Below are 24666 nucleotides of genomic sequence, written 5' to 3' on the forward strand. Positions count from 1 at the left end.
CTCTGGCCTCGGTTTCCTGGAACCGACCTGACCGAGGCCTCAGTGGGATGCGCGCTGCGTGTGCTCCACCCGAAGCCGGAAACTGCAAGAGAGACGAGCCGAGAAAAAACCGATCGGGTTCTCCGTTCTCCGTATGTTGGGGGGGGGGGGGGGCGGAGACCATACCTGCACGTCGCCAGGTTCTCAGGATCCTCCCCCGGTGGAGAGGCAGGCGGTGATGTGGACACAGAGATGAGGTTTCTAACGGTAGCTGCGTGTTTTTTAAGCCTTAAAGCAGTGCCACGCTTAGCAACACGTTTTATCACAGTCGCTGCCTCGAAACCGTTCATTCTCGTCGGCTCCTGTGTTCTTTCTCGTGAAAGACAAGAGTAGCTGCCGTGGGCGTGGGTGGTGCCTCTGGAGACGGGAGGCCACGTGCCTTTGCTGACTTTCCAGACCCACTTTCTGAACAAGCTCCAGCCAACTGCACGACAGTTGTGGTCGAGACCCTGTGGCTGGCAGTTTAGAATAGTTTTTACTACGTGGATAAACGTGTTTACAGGCAAGGGGGGACCTGTCACCTGGACACAAGGCCCCACAGCAGCCTTCCTGAAGGGGTTCTGGAAGCCCCGTGCCCTGGGGTAGATGCCCACCCCTCCCAGCACGGCCATGTCTGCCAGTTGAATGCTGCGTCTCGGATACAGGTTCATTGATCACCCAAGGTCAGCATCTGGTCCCCAGTTTGGCCCCAGTCAGGAGTTGCAGCTCTAGATTGTGGAAATGCAAGCCTGTGAAATATGCCCCTTATCAGACCCTAGATCTGATCCTGTGTCTGGCCTTCTAGAAATCGGGACTGCTGAGCCCAGCCGATGAGGGTTGGTTTGTGCAAGGTTGCAGGAAGTGACTTTTCAATTGGGGAGCCACCTGCATTTAAGGGGAAGCTGTTCCTGGGGCGGTGGGCGACGCGCTCAGACCCTTGCGAAGTGGCCGCGGCTGGAGAGGCTGTCAGGGCAGACCTGGGGTCCTTTCCCACCCACTTGGGACCTCCGGGAGTGCATCTCCTCTCCCCACCTCAATCCACCTGCCCACAAACATGGGAGCCACAGGTGCTGCCTTCTACCTTCCAGACCACCTTACAAGTTCTGGGAGCTGGTGACACATTTGATTGGCCCCGAGGCCTCTGGCTAAGCATGCAGGACAGTGCGTTTTGTTGCAGATCTTTCTGAGGCCTGCATGGATCTCTCAGTTCTTTCCAGGTACTTATCCTGGTGGCAGCTGCCAGTACAGCTGGTGCTGGCCCAGAGGATCCCAGCAACTGCTTTCGGGCCCCAGAGCTCCCAGCTGGTTTCCACCCGCAAGGGCTCTTCGGCCCCTGAGCAGCAGTGAAGATCTTGGTGCGAATCCGTGCTGCTTGGCAGGCCCTTTCCCCGCTCGGTCCCCACATGCTTGGCTGGTCCCTGCCAGGCGAGCCAGGGGGTGACCCTGACCAGGTGGACTGTCATCCCAGATCCTGGCCAGCCCAGCTCGGGTGTGTTCAGGCTGCTGCACCATAGCAGTGTTTCAGCAAAATCTGCTCAGGTGTCAGAAGAGGCCTCTGTCTGCTTCTCAAACACGTTTATTGCAGCCACTTTGCTTTGGGGTAAGACTGCTTAGTTTCTGAAATCTTGAAAGAGCAAAATCAGAAAAGCCTCCGGCAGTTCGGTCCTTGAGTTGGCAAGCGGCAGAAACCAGCTCAGATCTTCAGAAACAAGGCAGAGTTGGTTCTAGAGGAAGCACGTGCGCTGAACCTGACGCCGTGTGTCCGGGAAGGCCCGGAAACGGGTCTGAACACCACAGAGCTGCTTCGTGCGGCAAGATCAGCCCGTCTCCCCCTCAGTCCCTCTGCTCGGGGAAGCCTGTCCCGTTAGGACAGGCACAGGTCGCCTGTGTGGCCCCGGGAAGAGGCGGCTCCTGAGCAGTCTGATGCGATTCGGACAAGGTGGCATCGAGGTGGATGACCGGAGAGCCGCCGGTGTCCTCCTCCCTCCCTCTTCCCCCTCCGAATCCCGAGGGCCTGTATGGGCTTGTCTTTCCCTGGACCGTCGGCCACTCCCAGCACGACTCCAGCAGCGTGGCCGGGTGTCGTCTTTGCTTTTCCACCGAATGTCTAATTTCTCAGTGTCCTCGTGTGCAGCTCCGGCTGTAGGGAGGCCGGGCCCGGGGTCGGCCGGGGCACCGTGTCCCTGCTTGTGCAGAGGTGAGCCTGGGACCAGCAAGCGATGCTACCACAGGGGCGCCAGCTCCGCCCTGCGGAGTTCATGCTGGACACGTTGAAGGGAATGTGCTGATAGACTTGTGTGTGCGTGTGACGTGTCCACCTGCAGCTGGAATCGTTCTCGAATGGAAGGCAAGGTTGCAGAGAGGGAGCGGTCGTTTTGCCTAGGGGGCCGCCAGGACCCTCGGCGCCTCGTCAGCAGGTGTTTTCCTTGGGCTCTGTTGGGTCCCTGGGTCTTTGGTGTGCTCTGTGGTCTCCCCGGCGGTAAAGTGGAGCTAAGAGGAACATAGCCGGCTTCCGAACGTCAGGCCTGGGGTTTCGGCAGCGTCTAGCGACTGCTACCCTAGCTTTGGTTGCAGACCTCAGGTTTTAGTCCATTGTCGTTAAGCATTCACTGTGCCTTGGCTTTCTCCGCCTAGATTCCCCTGGCTGGAGAGGTCATGGGGGACTCCCTCCTGGGCCAGCCCTGCCTGGGTACCCCATTTCCCACGGCCCCTTGGAAGGTCATTTACGGTAACATGTCGCTTGTATCCTCATATACTAGAAATCCCTCAGACTGTCAGAAGCGCTGAGAGATGCTCAGTGGATGTGAGGCAAGATGGAGAGTCTGTTTACAGCCTCACCTCGAGTTTCCTGGGGTTTTCTGGGAACCTCCACCCCAGCTTCTGCAAGGCTGCAGAGACAGCAGGTGCTGGGCAGGGTGTGGCTTGAAATTAGCTGCATTCTCTGGTGTGTGGGTAGACGAGACCCCTCTGGGACTGAGGGAGCATGTGTGGCACGGTCCCTTTGTCAATAGAGGCGACCCCTGACAACGTCCTGGCCGGGCTTGCTGTCGTCCTCAGTACTGGGGTTTTGTGCGGCTCCTTGGGCCTCATGCAGGACACACGTGAATCTCACCCACTCCACCACCCACGCAGCTGTCCCCCCAGCATCTGTCCCCAGCAAGCCCCTTTCCCATACAGGGCTTGCGGCCCCTGTCTGAGCCCAGGGCCTCAGCTGGGAGCCCCTGGGTCTCAGCTGCCTTCTGCATGCCCGACCTGAACGAGGGCAAAGGGTGGGTTTCGCCAAAGAGGAGGCCACCCAAGCCAGGGAGGGGGGTGATCGCTAGGCAACCTGGAGCTTGTTGCCCAGGTAACGGGATCCATGCACTGATGCTGTGGATGGACATCTTGTGACGAGGGCCCTCAGCCTCTCCAGATGTCTTGGATGGCTCTAGATGCCTGCCTTGTGCCTGCCCATCGTTTTCCTCTGTGGCTGCTTTTTAAATTAACAACTTGGATTTCTTACCATGATCGTGAACCCTGTGAACGGTGTCTGATTAACACTCTTGCCAGCACCTTCGGAGTCCAGTCAGGGTGCTCTGCACCCTGTAGGAGGGACACCCTGGGGCAGGCGGGTAAATCTGCCCACATAGTCCAAGACCGCGGGTCCCATGGGAGTCCGACCTGGGCTTGGTAGCAGCTGCAGGGCGGGGCCGGAAGAATCCGGTGGAAGAAATGAGGCTTTCGGGATTTGGTCAAAGTCTCCCCTTTTTCTTGGCGAAAAGGAGGGACAGAGGTAGGAGCTTTAGCGTTGGCACGTCAAGTTGGCACTGGCTGCGCCTGTCCGCTCCAGCCGCTTACTCCCCGGGGCACTCCCCACGCTGTGCCTCGGTGCCCCCGTCTGTTAAGGGGGAAGGGGTGGAAATGAGAGGCTATAGGCCACCGTGTGAATTACCGGCCCTCACCTCCCTCTGCAGAGTCGGGGGTAAAGGTGGTGCCCAGGGGTCCTGATGCAAGATGGCACCGTTGGTCTTTGGGGAAACCTCTTTCATTTGCCCACAACCGCCCTGACCTCTTATGGGGCCCACCTGCCAGTCAAGCCAAGGAGAGCGTGGCAGAGGGCTCACCAGCCCCCCTGCAAACAGCCTTGCCGGGCGGGACGAAGGCTGGCGAGAACATTGGGGCCTCGGCTTCGCTTGGATGCCCTGCTTTGGGGATCCAGGTTCTGGGTTGGGCAGTGGTTTTACCGCCGCTCACAGGCCGGGAGGGACCATGACCCCTTGTGAGTCCCAGCCCGGCCTGGAGAGAGGCGCCCGGAGGAAACCTGCTCCCTGGCCCGTTCTCAGGCCGCGACAAAAGGCTTCTCTCTGCTTCTTGTTCAAAGAGAGGATTGTCCCGAGCTGCTGCAGCTGTGGCGCAGGTGCTGTCCCGGGGCAAGGCCGCTGCAGTGGCCGTGTGGGCACCACGGGGACAACCTCCCCGCCTCCACGGCCACAGCTCCAGGTGGGGATTTCGCTTTCAGCTTCCGACACCAGCGTGTCGCTGAGCGATGAGCCAGGGGACCAGATAGTGGCTTCAGTGTCCGGGGCCCCAGCCTGGGCTCCTCGCTGGCCATTTCAGGGCTGCCGGGGGACGACCACACAGCTGAGTGCGGCCCGGGCAGGTGGGTCCTGCTCTTGTCTGCTGGAGCCCGTACCCGATGCCTTGCCATCACGTGGAGGCCACCTGGGCCGGAACATCACAGGCTCCTGGCAGGGGCTCCCGGAGCCCAGTCACGCCAGGGGGGCCAGGGGGGCCTCCAGACGCAAAGACAAGTAGATTCTGTGCAGGAGGAAGGAAACAAAACCGAGCCTGGCCTTGGTGTGGCGGCCGCTATCTGAATCCCTTCCCACCTCCGAAAGCACACGATGCCCAGAAAGCTCTCATTTTTACTCATAGCCAGGGACTCCACACATGTGATTTGTCCGGAAAATGGAAACTGTCCCACCCTGGCCACCTGGGTGCCACGGTCCCCCTGCAGGGGCTACGAAGTCCCAGACTTGCCAGCTGGAAGGGAAGGGCTCTGTTGGAGAAAGTGCAGGCAGCCTGGCCCGCGTACCTCACGTGGCCAAGTGGCCTGGGGCACACGCTGCTGCTTCCCCGCTGGGGCTGGAGATGGTCCTGCCGCCCCGTTGAGCGTCCTGCAAGCAGCTGCGCTGGCCTCACGGAGCAGCTGGGGGATCTGCACTCGGGCACGAGTAGGGAGGACTGGCCTGGCCCTGTGCTCCCTCCACCCCCCTCCCAGGCTGTGGGGACAAGTGTCCTTTGTCTCTGCCGGCAGCCCCAGGACACATGACCGCGCCGACTGGCCCTGGTACCCGAGGGGTGCTGCTCGCTCTGCGGCCCTCTGAGAAATTCCGTTGCTCTCCCAAGTCCCCGGCCAGCGGCTCGCCGTCGCGCTCACCTCCCCACCACCTGGCCCGGGTCTTCACCTGGGCACGGGCTGAGCCCAGGAGGCCCGTTGCCAGTGGGGTTTTCTCCAGGAAGCTCCCACGGGGTGCGGGAACCATGACATGTTCCTCTGGTTTCATTTTGCAGCCCCTCGTGTTTGTTGGGAAGGGGCTGGGGGCAGGGGCAGGGGCAGGGGCGCGGCTTGTAGGCCCAGCTGGCGCCGGCGGCAGGTGCGTGGTGAACAGATTCCTGGCCTCGGTTCCACGTGGCGATGGAGTTAGCGCCACTGTGGTTCCTGTTGGCCACACTTGAGATTGCTCACCGAGACCCGGGCCCCCCTCAGACCTCCACCCGATAGACCCGGCAGACACGTGCCCTCTGGGTCTCCTTGGCTTGGCCCAGAATGGGCCTCGGCGACTCAAAGGAGCCTGTGGTGTTTGAGCCCAGGGGAGCCCGGGTGGCTCTGTGGGTTCATGGTCCCCTCGGGGAGTAGGGAGGGAGCTCTGGGGTCCTGCAGATCCGATGCATATGTGGGGGGAGAGCCCCTCGCTGCACTATCCCCCGCCCCATGTGGGACAGCCGCTGTGCCCACCTACAGATCCTCCTCACTCCTCACAGGTATCCGCCCCCAGATCATGAACGGCCCCCTGCACCCCCGCCCCCTGGTGGCGCTGCTCGATGGCAGAGACTGCACCGTGGAGATGCCGATCCTGAAGGACCTGGCCACTGTGGCCTTCTGTGACGCACAGTCCACTCAGGAGATCCACGAGAAGGTGGGCCCCCCACCCCCAGGCCCGGGTTGCCCAGGTCAGGTGGCGGCCGCTGCCGTTCAGCGAGGGGTCCCTCCCGCTTTCACCCTCGGGTCTCCCTGGGCTGGGCCCTCTCACCGCCCCCCCCCTACCCCCAGACGCCACCTCCCTGTCCGCCCTCCCCCTCCGTGGTCACCTGGGGTCACAGTCATGCCCACAACGTGTCCTCCGCGGCAGGTGCGGGGGTGATGGGGGGTCTCCAGCCTGGCTCTGCTCGCCCCGTTGCAGGTTCTAAACGAAGCCGTGGGTGCCATGATGTACCACACCATCACCCTCACCAGGGAGGACCTGGAGAAGTTCAAGGCCTTGAGGGTGATCGTGCGGATAGGCAGCGGCTACGACAACGTCGACATCAAGGCCGCCGGCGAGCTCGGTGAGTGCGGGGGGCTGGAGGGGGCGGCCGTTCGGGGGGAGCCTCGCGGGCTCACGTCCAGGCACACAGGCGGGAGTGCCTGCTGGAGCCTGGCGAGTGGGGCCCGTCCCTGCAGAGGGGACCCTGTGAGCGGCCGAGTGGCCACCGGACGGTGTCGGCCCAGGAAGCGGGGGCTCCGGGCGGTCCTGGCGTGGAGCCGTCCTCCCCGGGGCTCTGCCACCCAGAAACCTGCGCAGGGCAGCACTGACGTGGGTGGACCAAAGCCCGGCCCCTCCTGCACAGCCCTCGTCCGGGCGGGAAGGGTTTCCCCGGAAAGCAGGGCAGCAGGCGGCTTCCCTGAGGTCGGGTCCCTGTCCTGGCCCCGGCACGGACGCCGTCGTGAGGAGCGTGTGCAGAGCTTCCACGGCAGCGTCCCGGGCTGGCCTGCTCGCTTTGCGGGGGCCCCGGGGCCTCCTAAACAAGCTCCTCTGCTCGCCGGCCTTGGCCTGTGTTTGCAGCATGCCAGGTCCGGGTGCGAGGGCCCGTGCCCCGCCTGCTGAGGACTGGGTGCCCCGAAGCCACCAGGCTGCTGGCGAGTGTCGAGGAACGCAGGCCTCTCTGGACCCCCACCCCTGCGCTGTGCTGAGGCCCTGGTGGGCCATCCCCACCCCCAAGTCAGCCTCTCGCCCCCTCGGAGGACCCTGTGCTGAGCCTCGCACCGTGAGCTGCCGTCTACGCGAGCAGCGCCGGCATCGGGCAGTTGGGGCGTTAGCTCTCAGGCACCCACCTGCTGCCTTTTCAGCCAGGGGGACCCCGGTGGGCTCCAGCGTCCTCCTCCAGGTTCCTAGCCTGGAGTTTTACAGGAAGGTCCAGGTTTCTCCGAGTGGGTTAGTTCCCCCACTTGAACTTGGGGCAGCACCCAGGTACTGAGCCGCAGGGTAGGGGGTGCCCCACAGGTGGGCCCCAAAGGAAGAGGCAGGCGGTGGTCATTCCCCAACAGTCAGCTTCTCCCCACCCCACCCACCCCCCCATCCTAGAAGTGGCAGGTGGCCTGGAGGGTTGACCCTGATTTTTCTGGGTCCCCGTCATCTCACACCTCCCTTGGGTGGAGGGTCATTTGGCTGTGGCTGAGGAGGAAAAGGGGGGGTGGCATCAGATTCCAGACCCGACCAGGGCCTGGGGGAAGTGATGGCTTCCTGTGTCCGCCCCGAGCGGGGCCGCGGTGTCCCTCGGAGCCTGCCTTGGTCGCAGCAGAGAAACTCGGCTGGTTGGGAGTCTTGGGAACCGCGTCTAGCATTACCTCAGACTTTCCATCTCTCTCCGGCACCAGCAAGAATATTTTTGTTTGAAAACAAGTGTTCTTTATGTGCTTAGTAGAGCTGAGACCCCAAGTTCAAATACTGACGGGGAATGTAGTTTAACACACACAGGGGGTGGGGGAGGCAGGAGGGGGTGTCCTCCGAGATGCTCCCCGTCCCACTGGGTGTCCGCCCCACGCAGCCCCGCAGCCTGGCTTCAGGGGGAGGGGGTTCGTGACCGGCCACTGCTTTCCAGGGAGATGGGAAGTTCTCCCGAGCGAGACCTGGCCATCCCTCCACCTGCAGGTGCTCCCCACACAGCCAGCCTGGGCCGGGGGACCTCATGTCCCTGAAACCACCGGTGCCCCGCTCACTCCGCCGCACGTCTGCCCTCGGCCGGGGGCCTGGGTCCAGGAGGGGTTGGGGGTGGCGTTCCCAGGCACCTGCAGTTTTGAACGAGGAAACGGATGTCGCCCGTGGCGTTCTCATTGATCCTGGTGCAACCAAGCAGAAGCCGCCTGGGACACTGGCCTCTCCTCTCCCCAAATGGCTCTCCACACGCAGATCCCTCTGTCCCCAGGCCTTGGGCGAGTCGAACAGACCAGACAGCAGCTGTGGGTCCTGCTGGGGTCGGGGCCCGCGGTGTGGCGTCGGTGGGAGCCGCCAGGGACCCGGGGCTCCACACAGGCGGGCCCGAGTCGATGTTCTGAGCCGAGGTCAGGAACACTGTGTCACCTGTGTCACCTGCCCGGAGCTGTCAGAGGGACCCGGCCTGTCTACAGCGTGTCCTCGGGAACAGTGGGGGTTGCTGGTGGCCTCTCCCATGTCCCTGTCTAGCAAGCTCCTACCTGGTTTCCAGTTCAGGAGGGGTGACCCCAGAGGGAGACCATTGGCAGGTCCAGCAGCTCAGCGACCGCGCTCAGGCCTTGGGGCGAGGCGGCTGCTGGAAGCCTGTGGCGGGTCCCCTGCTGCAGACCCACGCCCACTGACGGCAAGAACGAGCCCCTCGAGCGTAGTCGGGGCTTTGGGGTCTCTGCAGGGCGGTGCCCTTGCCCTCGGGGCAGGACGGTCCCCAGTGGTTGTGGTGCCAGCAGCACCCCCTCCAGGGTCCGGTCTCCGCACCCCCAGGCTCTGGAGCCAAGGAGCCTCCATTTCAGGTCCAGGGGTGCAGGCTGAGCAGCGTCCCCTGCGCCCCCTGTGGGTGGGTGACGCGGCGCTTTGCGTCACCTGGGCCACGGGTGGGCCTCTCTCCCCCAGCGCGACCCCTCGTGTCTCGTCTCCCAGGGCCCAGCGGGGCCCGGGGGCTGGGCAGGGAGAGGCGGCGGGTCCGCTCCGACGGGCCTTCCTTCCTGCTGGGCTTTGGCCAGAACACGTGGGGTTCCTCGGAGGAATGAAAACCCTCCCAGACGCCACGAGCTGCCCTCGAGCCCTGGCTTCCAGTGCGGCCAGATTCTGGCTTTTTTTCGAGCGGAGCCTGCTCCGCGGTGGCCGTTCTGCACCGTGACTGACCTGCAGCTCGTGGGAGGCTGTGGCCGGTGGATCTGTGGGTGGGTGTGCTCATGGGCGCCTCCACCCTCCTAGCTGTGTGTCCTCCTGAGGGGGTCCCTGGGGCCCCAGGACCTCGGGGCAGCCCTTGTGGGTGCTGACGCAGCTACTAGAAAGGGGGCGGGCCTGTGGTCCTGCGTCCCCTCCCACAGAGCCCCAATGGGGACGAGCGCGTGTCCTTGCTGCCGGGCTTGAGGAAGCTAGGGGAAGGCAGGGCTGCCTTCTTGGTGGCCCTGCCCCCGTGTTCCTTGGGTCCCAAGCCTGGGATTAAAAGGTGGCTGAGCTGCCCGGACAGGCTGCCTGGATTCCTGTGTCCCTCAGAGCTGCTCACCCCGCTTCCCAGCCTCCTCCGCAGGCCTCATCCCCACCGAGGCCAGGGCTCTCCCCACCTCCCAGCCTGGCCCTCTCTGCTCCCTGCCCCTCCCGTGTCTGGGAAACATTTGCCTTCCTCCCCCAGACCCCCTGCCCTCAAGGAAAGCCTCTCCTGACTCTTCCTGCCTGAGACTTGGGGTAGTTCTAGCAGCTTCTCTGGCCGCAGAACCTGAGGGCCCCTCACCAGTGACCCCAGCCCTCAAAGCTCTTCCAAGGAGCAGGGAACACCCCACCCCACCCCACCCCTCTTCTTTGCCCCAGTAGGATTGTGGGCGGGGCCCTCTGACTGGGCAGGGGCTGACTTCAGGCGTCTCCTCCCTCTGGCTCCCCTCCCTCTGGTCCCGCATGGGGCCCGTGCTGGGGGGGGGGGGTGCTAGTTCCTGATTCTTCCATCTTTGCTCTTTCTCAAAACGAGTATTAATGTGGTCATTGCAGTAGACTTCAAATACCGTAGATGAAGGCAGCCCAGGTGGCCCAGTGGTTTAGCGCCACCTTCGGCCCAGGGCGTGATCCTGGGGTCCTGGGATCGAGTCCCATGTCGGGCTCCCTGCATGGAGCCTGCTTCTCCCTCTGCCTGTGTCTCTGCCCATCGCCCCCTCCCCCCCCCCCGTGTGTGTCTATCATGAAAAAATAAAATCTGTAAACAAAACACCGAGGAAAAGCCAGCCCCGGGAGGAGGGTGCCCCGCCGTCAGGAGTCTGGTCTCCTGGAGCCCACAACCTGGGGGGGGCGGGGGGGGCGCTGCACAATGGGTTCCTGCTGTTCCTGCGCGGGCCCCAGGGCAGGTTTCCAGCCTCCTGCCCGCCGCGGGGGGTGGGGGGGGGTGTCAGCGGGGCCGGGGTGTCCGGGTGAGAGGCCGGCCCCAGGGAGCCTGACCTCGCGGGCCGCCCGTCCCCTCCAGGGATCGCCGTGTGCAACATCCCGTCGGCCGCCGTGGAGGAGACGGCGGACTCCACCATCTGCCACATCCTCAACCTGTACCGGCGGAACACGTGGCTGTACCAGGCGCTGCGGGAGGGCACGCGGGTGCAGAGCGTCGAGCAGATCCGGGAGGTCGCCTCGGGAGCCGCCCGCATCCGCGGGGAGACGCTGGGCCTCATCGGCTTCGGTAGGTGCAGCGGCCCGGCCCCGGGGGGCGGGGTCCCCCTTCTTGAGGGAGCTGTGGGGGGGCAGCCCGCACGGCTGGGCGGCGGCCAGGCCAGGGGACAGCAGGGCGCCACTGGGCGATTTTGAGCCAGAAGGTGGCAGGTCGGGGCCTTGGCCCAGAAGGTTGCCCTGGGGGTGCAGGCAGGAAGGGTCCCCCGGAGTGGGCAGGTGGCCCCGGAGCTTCTGGGGGGGTTGCCAAGGACGCGGGGATGCGTGCGGGGAAGCAGCCTGGTGCCGCCCTGTGGACGCACGGGGGCCCGCGCTGCACGCAGGACCTTGCCCTCCTGCTGCGTCTCCGCCCCGCCCCTCGCCCTTCTGTGACCTCGAGGACTCCTGACCTCCGTGCCCTCTGTGCGCCGGGAGGGGAGTGATGCCTCCTAGGACCCGAGGAAGGCCGGAGAACGGGCGGGAAGTGGGTGCTGGGCCTGGCTTCCCCAGGGCTCCCCCAGCGGTCCCTCGGCCCTCAGCTCAGAGCCCGTTTCCAGAAAACCAAGGGTCGGGACCGGCTTGGTCGAGGCAGAGGAGCGGGGTCTGTTCCAGGAGGACGTCCTCTTCCTCCCCAGGATGAGTGTAAGAACCCAGGCCTTAGGGGCATCCCTTCTAGAAGGATGTACAAAGGCTCCTACTGGCTCTCGAGTGGACGCAGCGCCCTCTGCTGGCGCCGCGGGGCCTCCTGTAGCTCCCGTGAGCCCCGAGCCCTGGGCAGCCCCTCCGGTGTCCTGAGGCCAGTCCCGGGGTTCGCGCCCCGTCGGCCCGAGCCTGTGAGCCAGCGCTGCCGCACGCCCGGCCCCGTGCACTCGGACTGGGCAGGTGTGCCCTCGGGTGTGAGGTCGGCCTGCAGCCTTCCAGAAGTGCAGCCGGACAGGAGGAGGCGCCCCCGCCGTGGCCCCGGGCCGGGCTGGTGCCCGAGGGCAGCCACCAAGTTGGGGACGTACTAGAATTGGAAGGGAAAGCGAGCCAGTGGCCTCGGTACCTTGTGTTTTCAGGCCAGGAGGGTCGGCTTCCGCGAGGCTCGGTGTCGGAGGCGCTAGGGCCCGTAGAAACGTAGGAGAACCTCGTGGCCGACGTAGACGCCAGTGAAAGGATGGGGGGGGGGGCTTTACGGAGGGCAAAGACCGTGGAAAAGCCAGGCCCAGGCAGCCATCCTGCCCTCAGGCCCCTGGAGCCGCAGCTGGAGGCCCCATCTGGAGGCCACGGGCGTGGAAGTGGAGAGGGCGGCTGAGGGCCCGGGAAGTGGGGCAGGGGTGCGCGTGCGCTGGCCGAGGGCTCCCTGCGGCCCCGTGACGGGGTCGTGAGTCCCATCCTCGAGGTCCGTCACGGGGCTGATGCAGCCGATGGCGCCCTTCCCCCCACCTTGTCACCTTGTCAGGCCTCCCTCCCCACCGGGCTGTGTGGCTTGTGTGGCTTGTGTGGCTACGGTCCCTGGTTCCCCGCATCCAAGTGGTGACACTGAAGGGGGCGGGGCGGGCAGGGGGCAGAAGCCCCCGCGGATTGCCCTGCAGCTGGCCCTCTCCAGCACAACGACCTCGTTAAACCTCCCCGCCCAGGCCGTTGCCTCCGTGCTGCCCTCCTAGATTGAAGTGCAGCAGGAGCAGGAGACAATCCACCACCTTGGTACCCTCGTGTGGGCTGCTGGTTTGGGAAGGGACACCGCCTGTTTCCCTCTCCCTCCCCCGCACCATTGAGCACTGGTTTCAGATAAAGGTGGATTCCGTCCCAGCATCACGCAGACTGCTTTGTTTTCAAGCCGAAAACAACGCTGGGAAGTAGGGGGCGCTGGCCTTGGGGTTCAGCGGGTTTGTGCAGGTGACAGCCACTTGGGAGCCCGGGGGCTCGGTGTCCTGTCAGGGGGCGTGGGCTGCTGACCTACGGAGCGGGCACGGGGCTCCTCCCCTGGCAGGTCGGGGCCAGCTGCAGGCCTGAGGGTCGCCTGGCTCTCCCTCCCGGTCAGAGCGCCACCCCGGGCCCGCCGTCACCCCCCACCCCGCCCCCGTGCCAGTCGGTGCTCACGCCGCTCTGCGGTGCTCAGTTGCGGTCAGTTGTGATCACTTCGCCCCTTCCGTGAGCAAACCCAGTGCTGGTTGGCAAGAGAACGTTCTCTGCTACTGCCCTCGGCGTCTCAGGAAGCTCAGGTGGAGAAGCCTGCTGCGCACGCAGACACGGGCAGAGAGGAACAGGATGGGGACGGCGTGCTGATGGCCGGGACGGGGGCAGGAAGGGCACGTGGCTTCACTGGAACAGTGTCTAGCTGTGTTGACGTGGGCACACGTACGTCATAGGAACGTCCGCGCGCTCACACGCCCGGTGCAAACAACAAGCCCGGCCTCCTCGCCCAGGAAGCTAAGGAGACGCGCCGGCCACCTGCACCTCCGCGCCCCAGGCACGGGTTCCTCCGGCAGGTGCAGGCCCCGGGCCCGGAAGCCGCAGGCCGTGGCGGGCGGGACTGCGGCCTCGCTCACCTGGACGCTCTCTCTCTGCACAGGTCGCACGGGGCAGGCGGTTGCTGTTCGAGCCAAGGCCTTTGGATTCAGCGTCATATTTTATGACCCCTACTTGCAGGATGGGATAGAGCGGTCCCTGGGCGTGCAGAGGGTCTACACCCTGCAGGACTTACTGTATCAGAGCGACTGCGTCTCCTTGCACTGTAATCTCAACGAACATAACCACCACCTCATCAATGACTTTACTATAAAGCAGGTAACTGGACAGAGATGCCCTCAGCCCCTGGAAACTTCCATCAAAACAAAAGGGGGGGATGGGAGGTGGCCTGCAAACGCTCTGGTGAGAAGGGAAGGACGTCGGTGAGGAGCCAGCGGGGACCCGTCTCGATGGGGTCTGGCCTCCAAGAAGCAACGGGCCGGTGACCGGTCACCGCTCCAGCCTGCCGCCCGCCTTAGGGCCTCCAGGCCCTCGGGGACGAGCTGCGGGAACGGCCAGGCCCGGCCGCCCACGAAGGAGCCAGACCGCAGGCCTCCCTCCGTGGCGGCCTCTGACGACCTTCCCTTGCTCCCACAGATGAGGCAAGGAGCCTTCCTGGTGAACGCGGCCCGCGGCGGGCTGGTGGATGAGAAGGCCTTGGCCCAGGCCCTCAAGGAAGGCAGGATACGAGGGGCCGCCCTCGACGTGCACGAATCGGAGCCTTTCAGGTGGGTGTGCTGGGCCGTCGCCGGGCGTGCGACCCGAGCTCGCGGCGGCCACCCCTGAGCGCGGCTCCGGCAGAGAAAGCTCGGGACCCCGTGTGGTGGCCTCCGTGCTGTGCCTGGAGCCCACGGGGAAGGGCCAGAGGGCCGCCAGGGGCGTCAGGAAGTGTCTGAAAGGAAGGGCAGCCGTGGGAGGGGCTGGAGCGGAGGGGGCCTCCCGCCTGAGCCCCGATCACTCCTGACACTCCTGACGCGGACTGGAAACGTTCTGGTGGGTAGGGAGGTTCTTCAGTTCGCAGCCGCGGAAGCGTCCTACTGCCCGCCGTCCCTCTACGCCAATACCCTGGCCGCTGTCTGCATGGCCACGAGCTCCCTCTTGACGAGCAGGCTGGGGAGGCCTCCTCCACTCTTCTCATTCGCTTGTTTTTCTGCACTTCTCTAGCTTTGCTCAGGGTCCCTTGAAAGATGCGCCGAATCTCATTTGTACGCCGCACACAGCGTGGTACAGTGAGCAAGCCTCACTAGAGATGAGGGAGGCAGCCGCCACCGAGATCCGCCGGGCAATCACAGGTGAGCCTCCAGCCGGCGCCGGGGGTGAAGGGCGGCCCCAGGACCGGTCACACACACCGCCCGGGGGGCGACAGAGGCTTGCTGTCCCCCCCACTGGGGCACGTGGAGTTTTTAGGGATCCTGTTGATGACAGTTTGAAGGAGCTGGACTGTTAATCCAAGCCCTGACCTTAATTTCGGAGGAGACGGATTCCCCCTTTTTTTGTTTTTGTTTTTTTTAAAGATTTTACTTCTGTATTCAAGAGAGACACAGAGAGAGGCAGAGACATAGGCAGAGAGAGAAGCAGGCTCCGTGCGGGGAGCCCGATGCGGGACTGGATCTCAGGAACCCGGGGTCACGCCCTGAGCCGAAGGCAGAGGCTCAACCGCTGAGCCCCCCAGGCGCCCCTGGATTCCCTTTTCAGGCAGCCAAGCGCAAGCACCCCCACTGTGGGAGCCGGAGGGAGGCTCCTTTCTGCTCCCGTGGGGGCCAGTGTGAAGAGCACAGTGCGTGGGCCCCGCCACGTTGCCCCTTCCCTGCAAATGAACGGGCCAGGCCCCTCACTGCGGGGGAAGAGCCGGGACTCTTGGCTCAGACACTGACGGGGCTCCCCGGCAGCAGCTGCTGAGTGTAATACATCACACACTGTGACCTTAAAAACATACATGATTAATTTTAATCGTCCTATTCCAGGTCGCATCCCCGAAAGCTTAAGAAACTGCGTGAACAAGGAATTCTTTGTCACAACAGCTCCCTGGTCGGTCATCGATCAGCAGGCCATCCATCCGGAGCTCAACGGCGCCACATACAGGTGAGGAGCGGGACGGCAGCGGCCTGGGCTGGAGCCTCTGCCCCGGGAGAGGGGAGCACAGAGAGCCGCAGCCCACGGGCGTGCTCCGGGCCCCGGCAGTGCAGTCCTCACCTCTTCTGATGCCCGATTTCTATGGAGCAAACACAGCTCTTGGGGTACAGCTTAGAATCGGGGTTCCTATTTATAAAGGTGGGAATGGGAGTGCATTCCCCAAAGGGTGCGAACACCGAGGAATCCCCCGGCGTGCCAAGCCACCCCCAAACCAGAGGGCTTCTGGGTGAGAAGTCCCGAGATTTCCGGGGGAAGGGGCCTGTTGGTGAATGTGTTCTCTAGTCTGACTCTTCTGGCCCGGAGCCCGCAGAGCCCCTAGAAGGGAGCAGGGTTTCAGGGGTGATCGTTTCTCTCCCCCCAACACTGCTGGGCTTACAGGGAAGTCAGTGTTCCCGCTTTCTAGAAGAGCTGCAGCCTTGAATTCCAGAAGGACGTTTTTGTCCTGCTGTGGCCCACAGTTGCCCCATTGCTGGCAGGGTGCACGTCCCAGGGCAGATCGTTCTCCCCTGGGGGCCCAGCCTTTGCACAGTGGGACGTGCGACGTCCACCAACACCTCACACTCCCAGCTGTAAAAGCCAAAAAGGGCTCCAGCTACTGCCTCATCTGCCCTGTTGTGAATCACGGCTCTGACCAGCCCAGGGCCGGGCCGGGGAGGTGTAAATGGATTTAGCATGACAGGACCCATAGGTGAAAGCTCGGACTCTGCGGAAGTCATGGGGTTTTCGTCCTGGGTCTGCTGGCTTTGTTTACATTGCGGTTTGGCGTGTTCTAGTAAAGTCCCACCCATTTTGACCCTTCGAATAGTACTTCCGTATCATTAACTTGAACCTGCCTCCGCCCCAGGTTCCCAGTTCCTTATCTGGCAGCCTGTCCTTTAAGACATCTTAAGTCTTTCCATTGACAAAGACTCTGTGGCCCTTGGTCTTGGGACTGTAGCTCACAGGATCCCTGTTCACCCGCATCCTGGAGAGTCCTTGATTTCTGACCAACCAGTGAACAGTTGTGACAGGCTGCAGGTTGGGGAGCCAGGGGTGAAGGGTTTAACTTGAATGGAGGAGGAGTCTTTTCTAAGGCAGGTGCTTTAGAATGAAGTCTGTTTTATCCTAGAAATGTTTAAATACACGGACTCGCATTTGCATAGGAGCCATATGTTCTGTGGGTGGCTTAATGCCACGTGTCCTTGCACACACACACACACACACACACAGCAGCTCGTGTGCCTACATCGTAAGACGAGCCCATTGCCGGCTCCCCCCCCCCCCCCCCCCCCCCCCCCCCCGCTGTGTCCCGTTTCACATCTCAGGCCACAAGAGCACATGACTTAGCTCACCTAGGGAGCCACATTTAGTATCGGGACTTCATACTCTCTGTTGGGAAATCATTAAAAGCATCGATAGTCCTTTTAGGGCAACTGGAAAACTTGGGAGTGTGTCTCTTTTTGTACAAAAGGTTTCCCAAATGCAGTGCAGTGTCCATGGATATAACCGGGGCTATTCCTATTGTCTGAAAGCTACTAAGTTTGTGCTAGATTTTTTGTTCTTTATGGATTAAAATATCAGCGTTTTATTAGATTTTCCGTGTAGATTTCTTCTTGCTTTGGGGGTAAAGAGACAAACCCACCCACTAAAAAAATGACCTTTAGTAGGCAGAGCTGAGAGCTTGGCCCTGCCTGGCTCTGGACTCACTCTCTCTGGCCCTCTCTCTGTCTGCTCCTCAGATACCCGCCAGGCATCGTGGGTGTGGCTCCGGGAGGACTTCCTGCAGCCATGGAAGGGATCATCCCCGGAGGCATCCCCGTGACTCACAACCTCCCCACAGTGGCACACCCTTCCCAAGCTCCCTCTCCCAACCAGCCTACAAAACACGGGGACAATAGAGAGCACCCCAATGAGCAATAGCAGAGAATGACGAACGGTCATCATTCAGATAAACCTGGGACCAAGAGACAGTGAAAAAATAGATGAACTGAGAAAAGGACTTGGACCGTCTTTTGAACCGATTCCGGACATATGCATCATTGACGTTGCAGTGTTGAGAGAGCTCGAAGCCGAGGCGTGGGAAGGCTAAAGCTGTCATCTGGTCACGGAAGTGCGGAAAGACTAGGACGTGATTTATTAACGACCAACTTCTGTTCTTGTGTGTTACGTTCTTCATCTGTGCATCAAATCACAAAGAATAAATAGATCCTTTTCCTTTATCAGCCCCTTGGGCACAGCAGGTCCTGAACACCTTGCTCTAGAATGTTGCATCAGGAATTCCAAACGTCAAATAAAAAAAAATACTAAGAGGATATCCCCCTCCTATGACTCTAGTCCCTTTGGTCCATGGGGGCTGGTGACCTCTTTTGCTGATAGGAAGATTTAAATTACTACCAAATGGGGAGAAAACTGTTTGCCCGTGTTAGACAACTGCGTAGGATCGAAGACCGTACAGGCTCCTGTACAGAAGTCTCTCCCATCTGAACTGCATACTGAGCGGGCGAGTTGGTTCTGAATTCAGTAAAACCCTCTTGATGATGCAAAAAAAGGAAACAAAGAAAAAAAGAAAAAAAAAGAAAGAAAAAAAGTATTAAGTTTCACAAGCTGTTTGTACTCAAATATATTTTCTCAGTTTCAGATCCTCAGCTATTTTATTGAGTGGAAAGTCTTGAGCTAAAAGAGTTCAAGAAAAATAATGTTGCATTTCCTTATGTCTCAGGAAACACTTTTTATGGTAACTTGTCAGATTGTCTATGAACAAACCCACTTTTTTAGACATTGATAAATCTTCTTTTCTTCACGTGATATTTTATACAAGAACACTTCAGGTGTGTTATTAGATGTGACTGATTTTAACAAATCCTATTAGATTTGTATCAACTAGTTACATGTTATATTCATAGTCTTTTGTGAATCATCGCCTTTTTGTTTAAAAGATGGCCTATTTTGAGCCTTTGTATAGGTACATTCCTGTTTTTGTGACAAAAAAAAAGCAAAAAAAAACGACAAAAAAAAAAAACCTTTAAAACTGTCCCAAACAGAAAAATAATGGCTATCGGAAGTGTTTTGTTTTAGTGTGAGTTACCGCTACTGTGTCTGTTTATTGTAAAGGTGGACATTTAGCGTTCAGTGCAGTTTTCAATAAAAAGTAATAAAAATTTGTTAAGTTCTGAAATTCAAGTACATCTCACCCAAGGTAAAAAGTTCTCTACTTGAGATGTTTTAAAGGCAACTACATTCTCAGCCAGTTTTCAACTCGTGGTGAAAGATGCACACTCCTCCATCTGCCCCTTCCATAACCAGACTCAGGAATGCGGGTGATTACCTGTGACACCAGAAAACTGCCCGTTAAGTCCATCTTTATCAAATCATGCCATCCTTAAGATGAAATATAGTGGGTTGGAATGGAACTAAGCGATTCAAGAAACAAAATTGGTCAAGTTAAGAGTTTTGATTTTAATTTACCCAAAAGCAAAATTACCTGGCTCAAGCATTAATGCAGGAAAGGAAGTGAATCTCAAAATTCTTTTAAATGATATTTACAAAGAAATGTTGCAAAATACTTAACATCAGCCATTTCCATATGTTAAGAACTCTGTTGATTTAAAGGATTTTCCTTCTTAAATAGCATTAAACCCCTTTGTACTAGTGGTATCCGCAAGTATCCGTCAAGTCCAATTCCAGGTACCCAACTCCCCGTCACTCCTTTCCCCTCCCCTTCCTAGGAAGAATAGGTGTGGGAGGGGGTGGGGAGGGGTAGGATGGGGTTTCTGAACATCAACCTCCTCACTCATTTGAAGGTGATGGTCCTATCCCAACCCCCCTTACCCCCCAGAAAAAAATTACATAAAAACAACCACCTATGGATAGAGATTGGAGCACATGGTTACTCCAGGAAACGGAATGGGTGCCTAACATCCTCTTCAGAGCCAGGATATTGTCAAGGAGGGCATGACACATGCACATAAAGGAGATCCCCAACTGCCTAAAGAAAGCAGTGTCCCCTTAACACAGATGGAAGTCTGGGACACGATGAGTCAAACAACAAAAAGGCCAGTTCAAATCCGTGCTGCACCTAGGTTTTGTTTAATTAGAACAGAAAACACCATACTGTATTGTCCCTAAAAAAGGAAAAAAAACCCGTAAGGTTCAAAGTCCATACAGTTAAGGTATTACTGTCCAGAGTCAACCAAGACCTCATCTTTGAGAAAGGACTGCGTACTCTTATCTCGGGACAATTATGGCTGTTTAATAGTTCAAGAGCTTAACATAGCATTGATTCACCAACATTTTGGCCTTCCCAGCCAGTCTGCTATAAAAACCATTTAAAGCCCCATCCCTGTCTGGAGCCTAGGAAATGCAATGTCCTACCTTTCCCACAGGGAAGAATGCTGTACCTGTTCGACTAGGTGTGGTCAGGATCACTGATCATAAATAAATAAATAGAGGCACCTCGGGGGAAACAACACTCAGCAGACCACCACACCCAGACTAACTACTGAGCCTAGGAGATTCCTGGACAGCATCGACTGCAGTGTAGACCAGAGTGACTGACTAGATGCTTCTCTCAAACATTTCTCTTTGGCTTCTTCAACCAGGAGGGTAGTTTTGCTTAACAGCAACTAGAATAGGATCTGTGCCCACTAAAGAATTCTTCCTATGTATGGAGAAAAGTTTATAGCGATGCTATGCTAAGAAGTCAGAACAACAGCCTTCTAAAAACTTAATTACTGACCAAAATGAGAGTCGACCAGAGAGTCAATTTGTAGGGAAACCTAGCCACATAGAACAGTAACATTTACCATTACTACACCAAAATTCATTTATATGGAGTCGAAATTGCAACAAGTTTCCTGCAAGTTTTAGCATACAGTAGAACTGATCCTTTCATCCTGGGAATATCTCCATGTGCTGCTCCAAGAGGGGAGACATGACATCTCATGGGTGTTTTCTATTTTTAGTAATTCCAGCATCAAGTTAGAGCTTGTGTATACATTTCAAACACCATCTAAACAGAACTTAGAAGAAAACAAGCAAATATTTAAAGGTTTTTCCACAGCCTTTTCATCAAAAGGAAGGAAAATGTGTGTGTGTGTGTGTGTGTGTGTGTGTGTGTGTGTGTGTGTATGCATGCCTGCGTGCGTGTATGTGCCTGTCGATGTCTCTGGGGCTGCTTTCCAAATTCCTTGCCACATTAATAGTCTACAAAGTGCTTATCAGGACACTAAGTCTTTTTTGTGTTCCTGAGATAGGTCTGAAATTTTTACCCAGTATTGAACATATACCTGAAGTGGTCAAATAATACTTTTTATAAAAAGATTTCTATCTAAGATTATAGTTTTAACTTTTAAATAAGAATGGCCACAATTAACCAACATGCAAAAATTCTCAGACTACTCTGAGAAATTCATTATACAATGCATTTCCACCTTACTGCATTTTTAAATCTTTATTCTATACTTAACTGATTCCCAATTAGCCCAAGCAAAGGCATGCCTTTCTAACATGATTTGCTTAAAGCAGAGTTGATGATAAAAGGAAGAATCCAAAGACCCTCTGCATGGCAATTTGGGAGTGTGATATTGTCAATTGAATCAAGTGCGCAAATTTCACACAATTCATTTAGTTACAAGTGGGCCTGCTCTCTAGGCACTTCCCTAACTTCCATCCAGGGAATGACGACTCACAGAGAGACAGCCACCCGGACTCTGGTAGAAGAGCCCTCATTTTAAGGGCACTCTTCCAAACAAATAAATACCTAAATACTGAAAGGGAGCATATCAGAAGCTTAAAAAAGACGAAATAGAAACCAAAACCCTTTCCAAAACAAGGGAATGACGTCTGTATGAAGTTCACTCACACAATTCTTACTTCCTTGCAGTTTGTTCCTTAAAGATTTGACTTCGTTTTATTGGGCACGACGGGGACTAAATAAAATAAAAGCTTGTTTTTATTTTTATGTTTTGCTGTGGATAATTCGTACAAAAAGTTTCCAAATAGCTAATGAGCTCTAGTGAGACTCAACATAAAGTGGATCTTTTAAAAGGAAAGTAGAATGCCAGGTTCTACTTTAAAAGGTATCTCAAAGGAACAAAGAGTCATCTGCCATGTGCTTTTGGAGGTGCCCGTGCTGGAAAAAACTTCTCAATAATATGAAGATGCTGGTACAACTTGTCCTATTACACAACTTCTTACACAACCACATGCGTTACATTTATAGACAGATTTACAATTTGAAAGGAAAAAAGTTCTGTCTTAATAAAATTAGGTTTTTTCTTTTTTTTTTTTTTTTTTACAAACTGTAGTCCAAACAAAGTTCTCCATCTCCTCACACAGCAGATACGTCCTCTCCATTGGGTGTGGATGAGAAAAGCCTTCTGGGCAGTTCCTGCCAGATCTGGTTCCTTCCATGCCTTGCGCTCTGCTTGGAGCGTGCACCACTCTAGCTTTGGGGTCACCGCAGAGCCCATACCCTAGTCTTCTGCTCTTTGATTTTTTTCATTCATCTTCTTCATCTTCATCTTCCTCTCCATCTGACAGGGATGTACAAGGCCGGATCTGTCGGTAGCGGTCAAGCCACTTCTCTACCATCTGCGTGACCAGGGGGTGGTTCCGCCGCCGGGAACTCTTCTGCATGGCCACCAGCACCCCCCCTTCGGTCACACAGCAGTCCAGCCACTCCCTGAGCAGTTTCTCTTGCTGTTCCTCATTACCTAGCTTTTAGAGGAATGTGAAGAAAAGAGAAAATAAGATCACAGATCAGAGAACTGTTAGGAAAAATTCAATGAGAACATAGCTGGTAGGATCACTAACGAAAAGGTCAAAGCAACAAATTTCTCACGTGGTTTCAACCTCTCAATTTTATGATTAAAACCCAGTTTCCTATGGTTAAACAGAAAGTCATCAATGGGAAAATGTGCAGAAAAATCTCATGGGGGGGACCACCTATTAATAATGAGTTCATCTGTTTGATAGAAGAGGAAAAACCCAATGTTACCTAATAAACTGATCTTGGCAAAGAAAAGGCTAGAAAAACAAAGTCTCAGCTTCAAACACGTGACAAGGTAAGTTTATTCAGTAAAGTATCTACAGAATGAAAGTATAAAAATTACGGTCTACTTTTCTTAATGTCATGGTTATAAAAGTTTTATATTATTAGTATATCAAATAAAAAAAACAATAATTTTGTAAGAATATGGGTTTCCTGAGAGTGTTCTTTCTGCGCATCTTTGCCGCCAGCCCTGCCTGCCCACCTCCCTCTCCCTTGCAGCTGCACCCATCTCTGAGCCAGTGTGCCTGCTTCCGCCACTGCTCCAAGTACCTAGTCTCCACACCAAGCAGCCAGTGTTCCTCTACCAGACAGATGGTCTCAGGCTTCCCAGCTTCCCAAAGCCAAGGTTTTAAAAGGCTACTGGCAAGCCCCTTGCCATCCCTAGCCCCTCAACCCCCTTTCCCCACAAATCACACCAGGGCGCTGCAATACCCTCTCCCTATGGCTCTCTTCTCTCCCTCCACACTGTAAGACTCTCTTCTCTTGTGGGTCTTATTTCAGCAGCAGCACCTCCTCAGATGCCTCCTGTTACCGCCAGGTTTCAATCATAAGCCCCAGGAGCGCCCCCCAATCCCATCTTTCTAGTTTTCTACTCAGCACCCGTCACTGCATCAGGGCTGGGGCTCTTGTCTTCACATCACTGCTGCATCTCCACCCAACAACCTACAAAGCAGCTCAGGGAAGGTAAAAGTCCCGGCCTGGCTGACCAATACTTCCAGAAAGCGACGACAGCCAGGCCCAGATTCACTGGTAGAGCCGGAGGTGCACAGAACGCCACTCCTAAAAGATGTTCCCAGTTGGGTTCTGGGGCAGCATCACGGCTTCAAGTAGGTTCATGGGGAAGTCGTGCCTCTTACCTCCTGAGCGGAGAGAAAGTGCACGTGAAGTAACTTCCTCTCGCTGTCAACCAGAGGCAGGAACGTGATGGTGACGTCGTCATCTGTGTTCAGGTTAGCACCAGCACCTCGGTTGCCGTAGCCGTCGTTCTCCATGGCAACCAAAGCAGAGAAGTGGCCCCTTGTATAGCCCAGAGCAATCGGACTTTTCCAACAAAAACTCTGTTCCCACAACAAAGGCAAATAAACACCTGGAGGGAGGAAAGAAAGTTGCCATGGGATTATCAGCATATAGCTGCAAGCTGCATGGTAAGTAACAGGAGACTTCTAAAATACTCTTGAATAATGGCTTACCTTGAAACCGAGTATATCCTAAAGTTTCTCCCCGGAAACTTTTATAATATTTTACTCCATAAACTATAATTGGTCGTCTAAGAATATGTGCAAGTACAAAAATGTGTGTCTGTTCCAAACTTGCTCCAGGCTGTACAGAATAAAATAAAGAAAGCAATTTCTCTTTAAAACATTTATTGCTGCCCTGGAAAACTAATGTGCAAAACACAATGCTGCTCCCCTTCAGTACACGAGATCAATGCTTTTTTTTTTTTTAATTGATAATACTGTCAAGCTAAAGAGGCATTAACTTCTTCAAATAGCAAAATCCAATGAAATAATAAAAGAAATCTGCGAAGTCTACGTATACAACTATCTTTCACAATCCAAACCCAAAACCCAATGGATTTGGTTAAATACTGATCCCAGGAACAAGAGATTCAGATAGTAAGGCAGTGGTGGCGTCATTCCATCCTTGCTGTCACCTGTCAGAGTACTGCACCTATGACAAGGTCCTCTCCAAGTAAAAAGATGAGCTGTTATTTCACACAAACATAAATGGCAAGAATACTAAACAGGTCTACTACCATCCCTCTATAACAATTCTGACAACACATTTTCAGGAAGTACATGTTGCTGATGTAAAACAGCCACTGTGCCAGGGTTCAAATTAATCATGGTGCTTTCTGCAAAGATAAGGAATGGTTTGTTGTGTGTATATTTGAACATTACAATTCAGCATACTGAATGTGCTTCACAGAATAAAACTAGTATGAAAGCTAGAGTCTAAGAGGAACAACCCTACATAATTCGTTTTTATAAAAAGTCCATTCCCAGGTTAATTTTAAAGAAATCCCTCCTCCTGTCAGCCATGGCACCTCCTTCTTGGCATATATCACATGGAAAGAGAGCCTCACCCCTGGAAGTCTCATGAAGATCCCAGCTTCACCCTCCAGGCCTGACGGCAGAC

The 24666-nt window shown here is 56.7% G+C and overlaps 2 protein-coding genes across 16 annotated transcripts in view; one reads left to right on the forward strand and one right to left on the reverse strand.

Moving 5' to 3' along the window:
- CTBP2 (C-terminal binding protein 2) overlaps positions 1–18637 on the forward strand; it is a 157399-nt gene extending 138762 nt beyond the window's left edge. For 10 of the 11 annotated variants that reach the window (XM_077877269.1, XM_077877272.1, XM_077877271.1 and 7 more), the window contains 8 exons: positions 6043–6197; positions 6462–6606; positions 10702–10908; positions 13429–13643; positions 13962–14092; positions 14529–14656; positions 15329–15446; positions 17216–18637. In XM_077877269.1, the coding sequence (XP_077733395.1) occupies positions 6043–6197; positions 6462–6606; positions 10702–10908; positions 13429–13643; positions 13962–14092; positions 14529–14656; positions 15329–15446; positions 17216–17396 (1280 nt within the window). In that variant the 3' untranslated portion in view covers positions 17397–18637. Of the gene's footprint in view, positions 1–3714; positions 3791–6042; positions 6198–6461; positions 6607–10701; positions 10909–13428; positions 13644–13961; positions 14093–14528; positions 14657–15328; positions 15447–17215 lie in introns of those variants that run through there. The other variant, XM_077877268.1, reaches the window with a different exon arrangement.
- Positions 18638–18912: 275 nt separating this feature from the next.
- The window catches only part of ZRANB1 (zinc finger RANBP2-type containing 1), a 58666-nt gene continuing 52912 nt past the window's right edge, over positions 18913–24666 (reverse strand). For 4 of the 5 annotated variants that reach the window (XM_077877280.1, XM_077877279.1, XM_077877282.1 and 1 more), the window contains 3 exons: positions 23718–23847; positions 23385–23614; positions 18913–22193 (listed from right to left, as the gene is read on the reverse strand). In XM_077877280.1, the coding sequence (XP_077733406.1) occupies positions 21975–22193; positions 23385–23614; positions 23718–23847 (579 nt within the window). In that variant the 3' untranslated portion in view covers positions 18913–21974. The remainder of the gene's footprint in view (positions 22194–23384; positions 23615–23717; positions 23848–24666) is intronic. The other variant, XM_077877283.1, reaches the window with a different exon arrangement.

This window comes from Canis aureus, chromosome 29, assembly GCF_053574225.1.
Source record: "Canis aureus isolate CA01 chromosome 29, VMU_Caureus_v.1.0, whole genome shotgun sequence".
In the NCBI taxonomy this organism is placed as follows: Eukaryota; Metazoa; Chordata; class Mammalia; order Carnivora; family Canidae; genus Canis; species Canis aureus.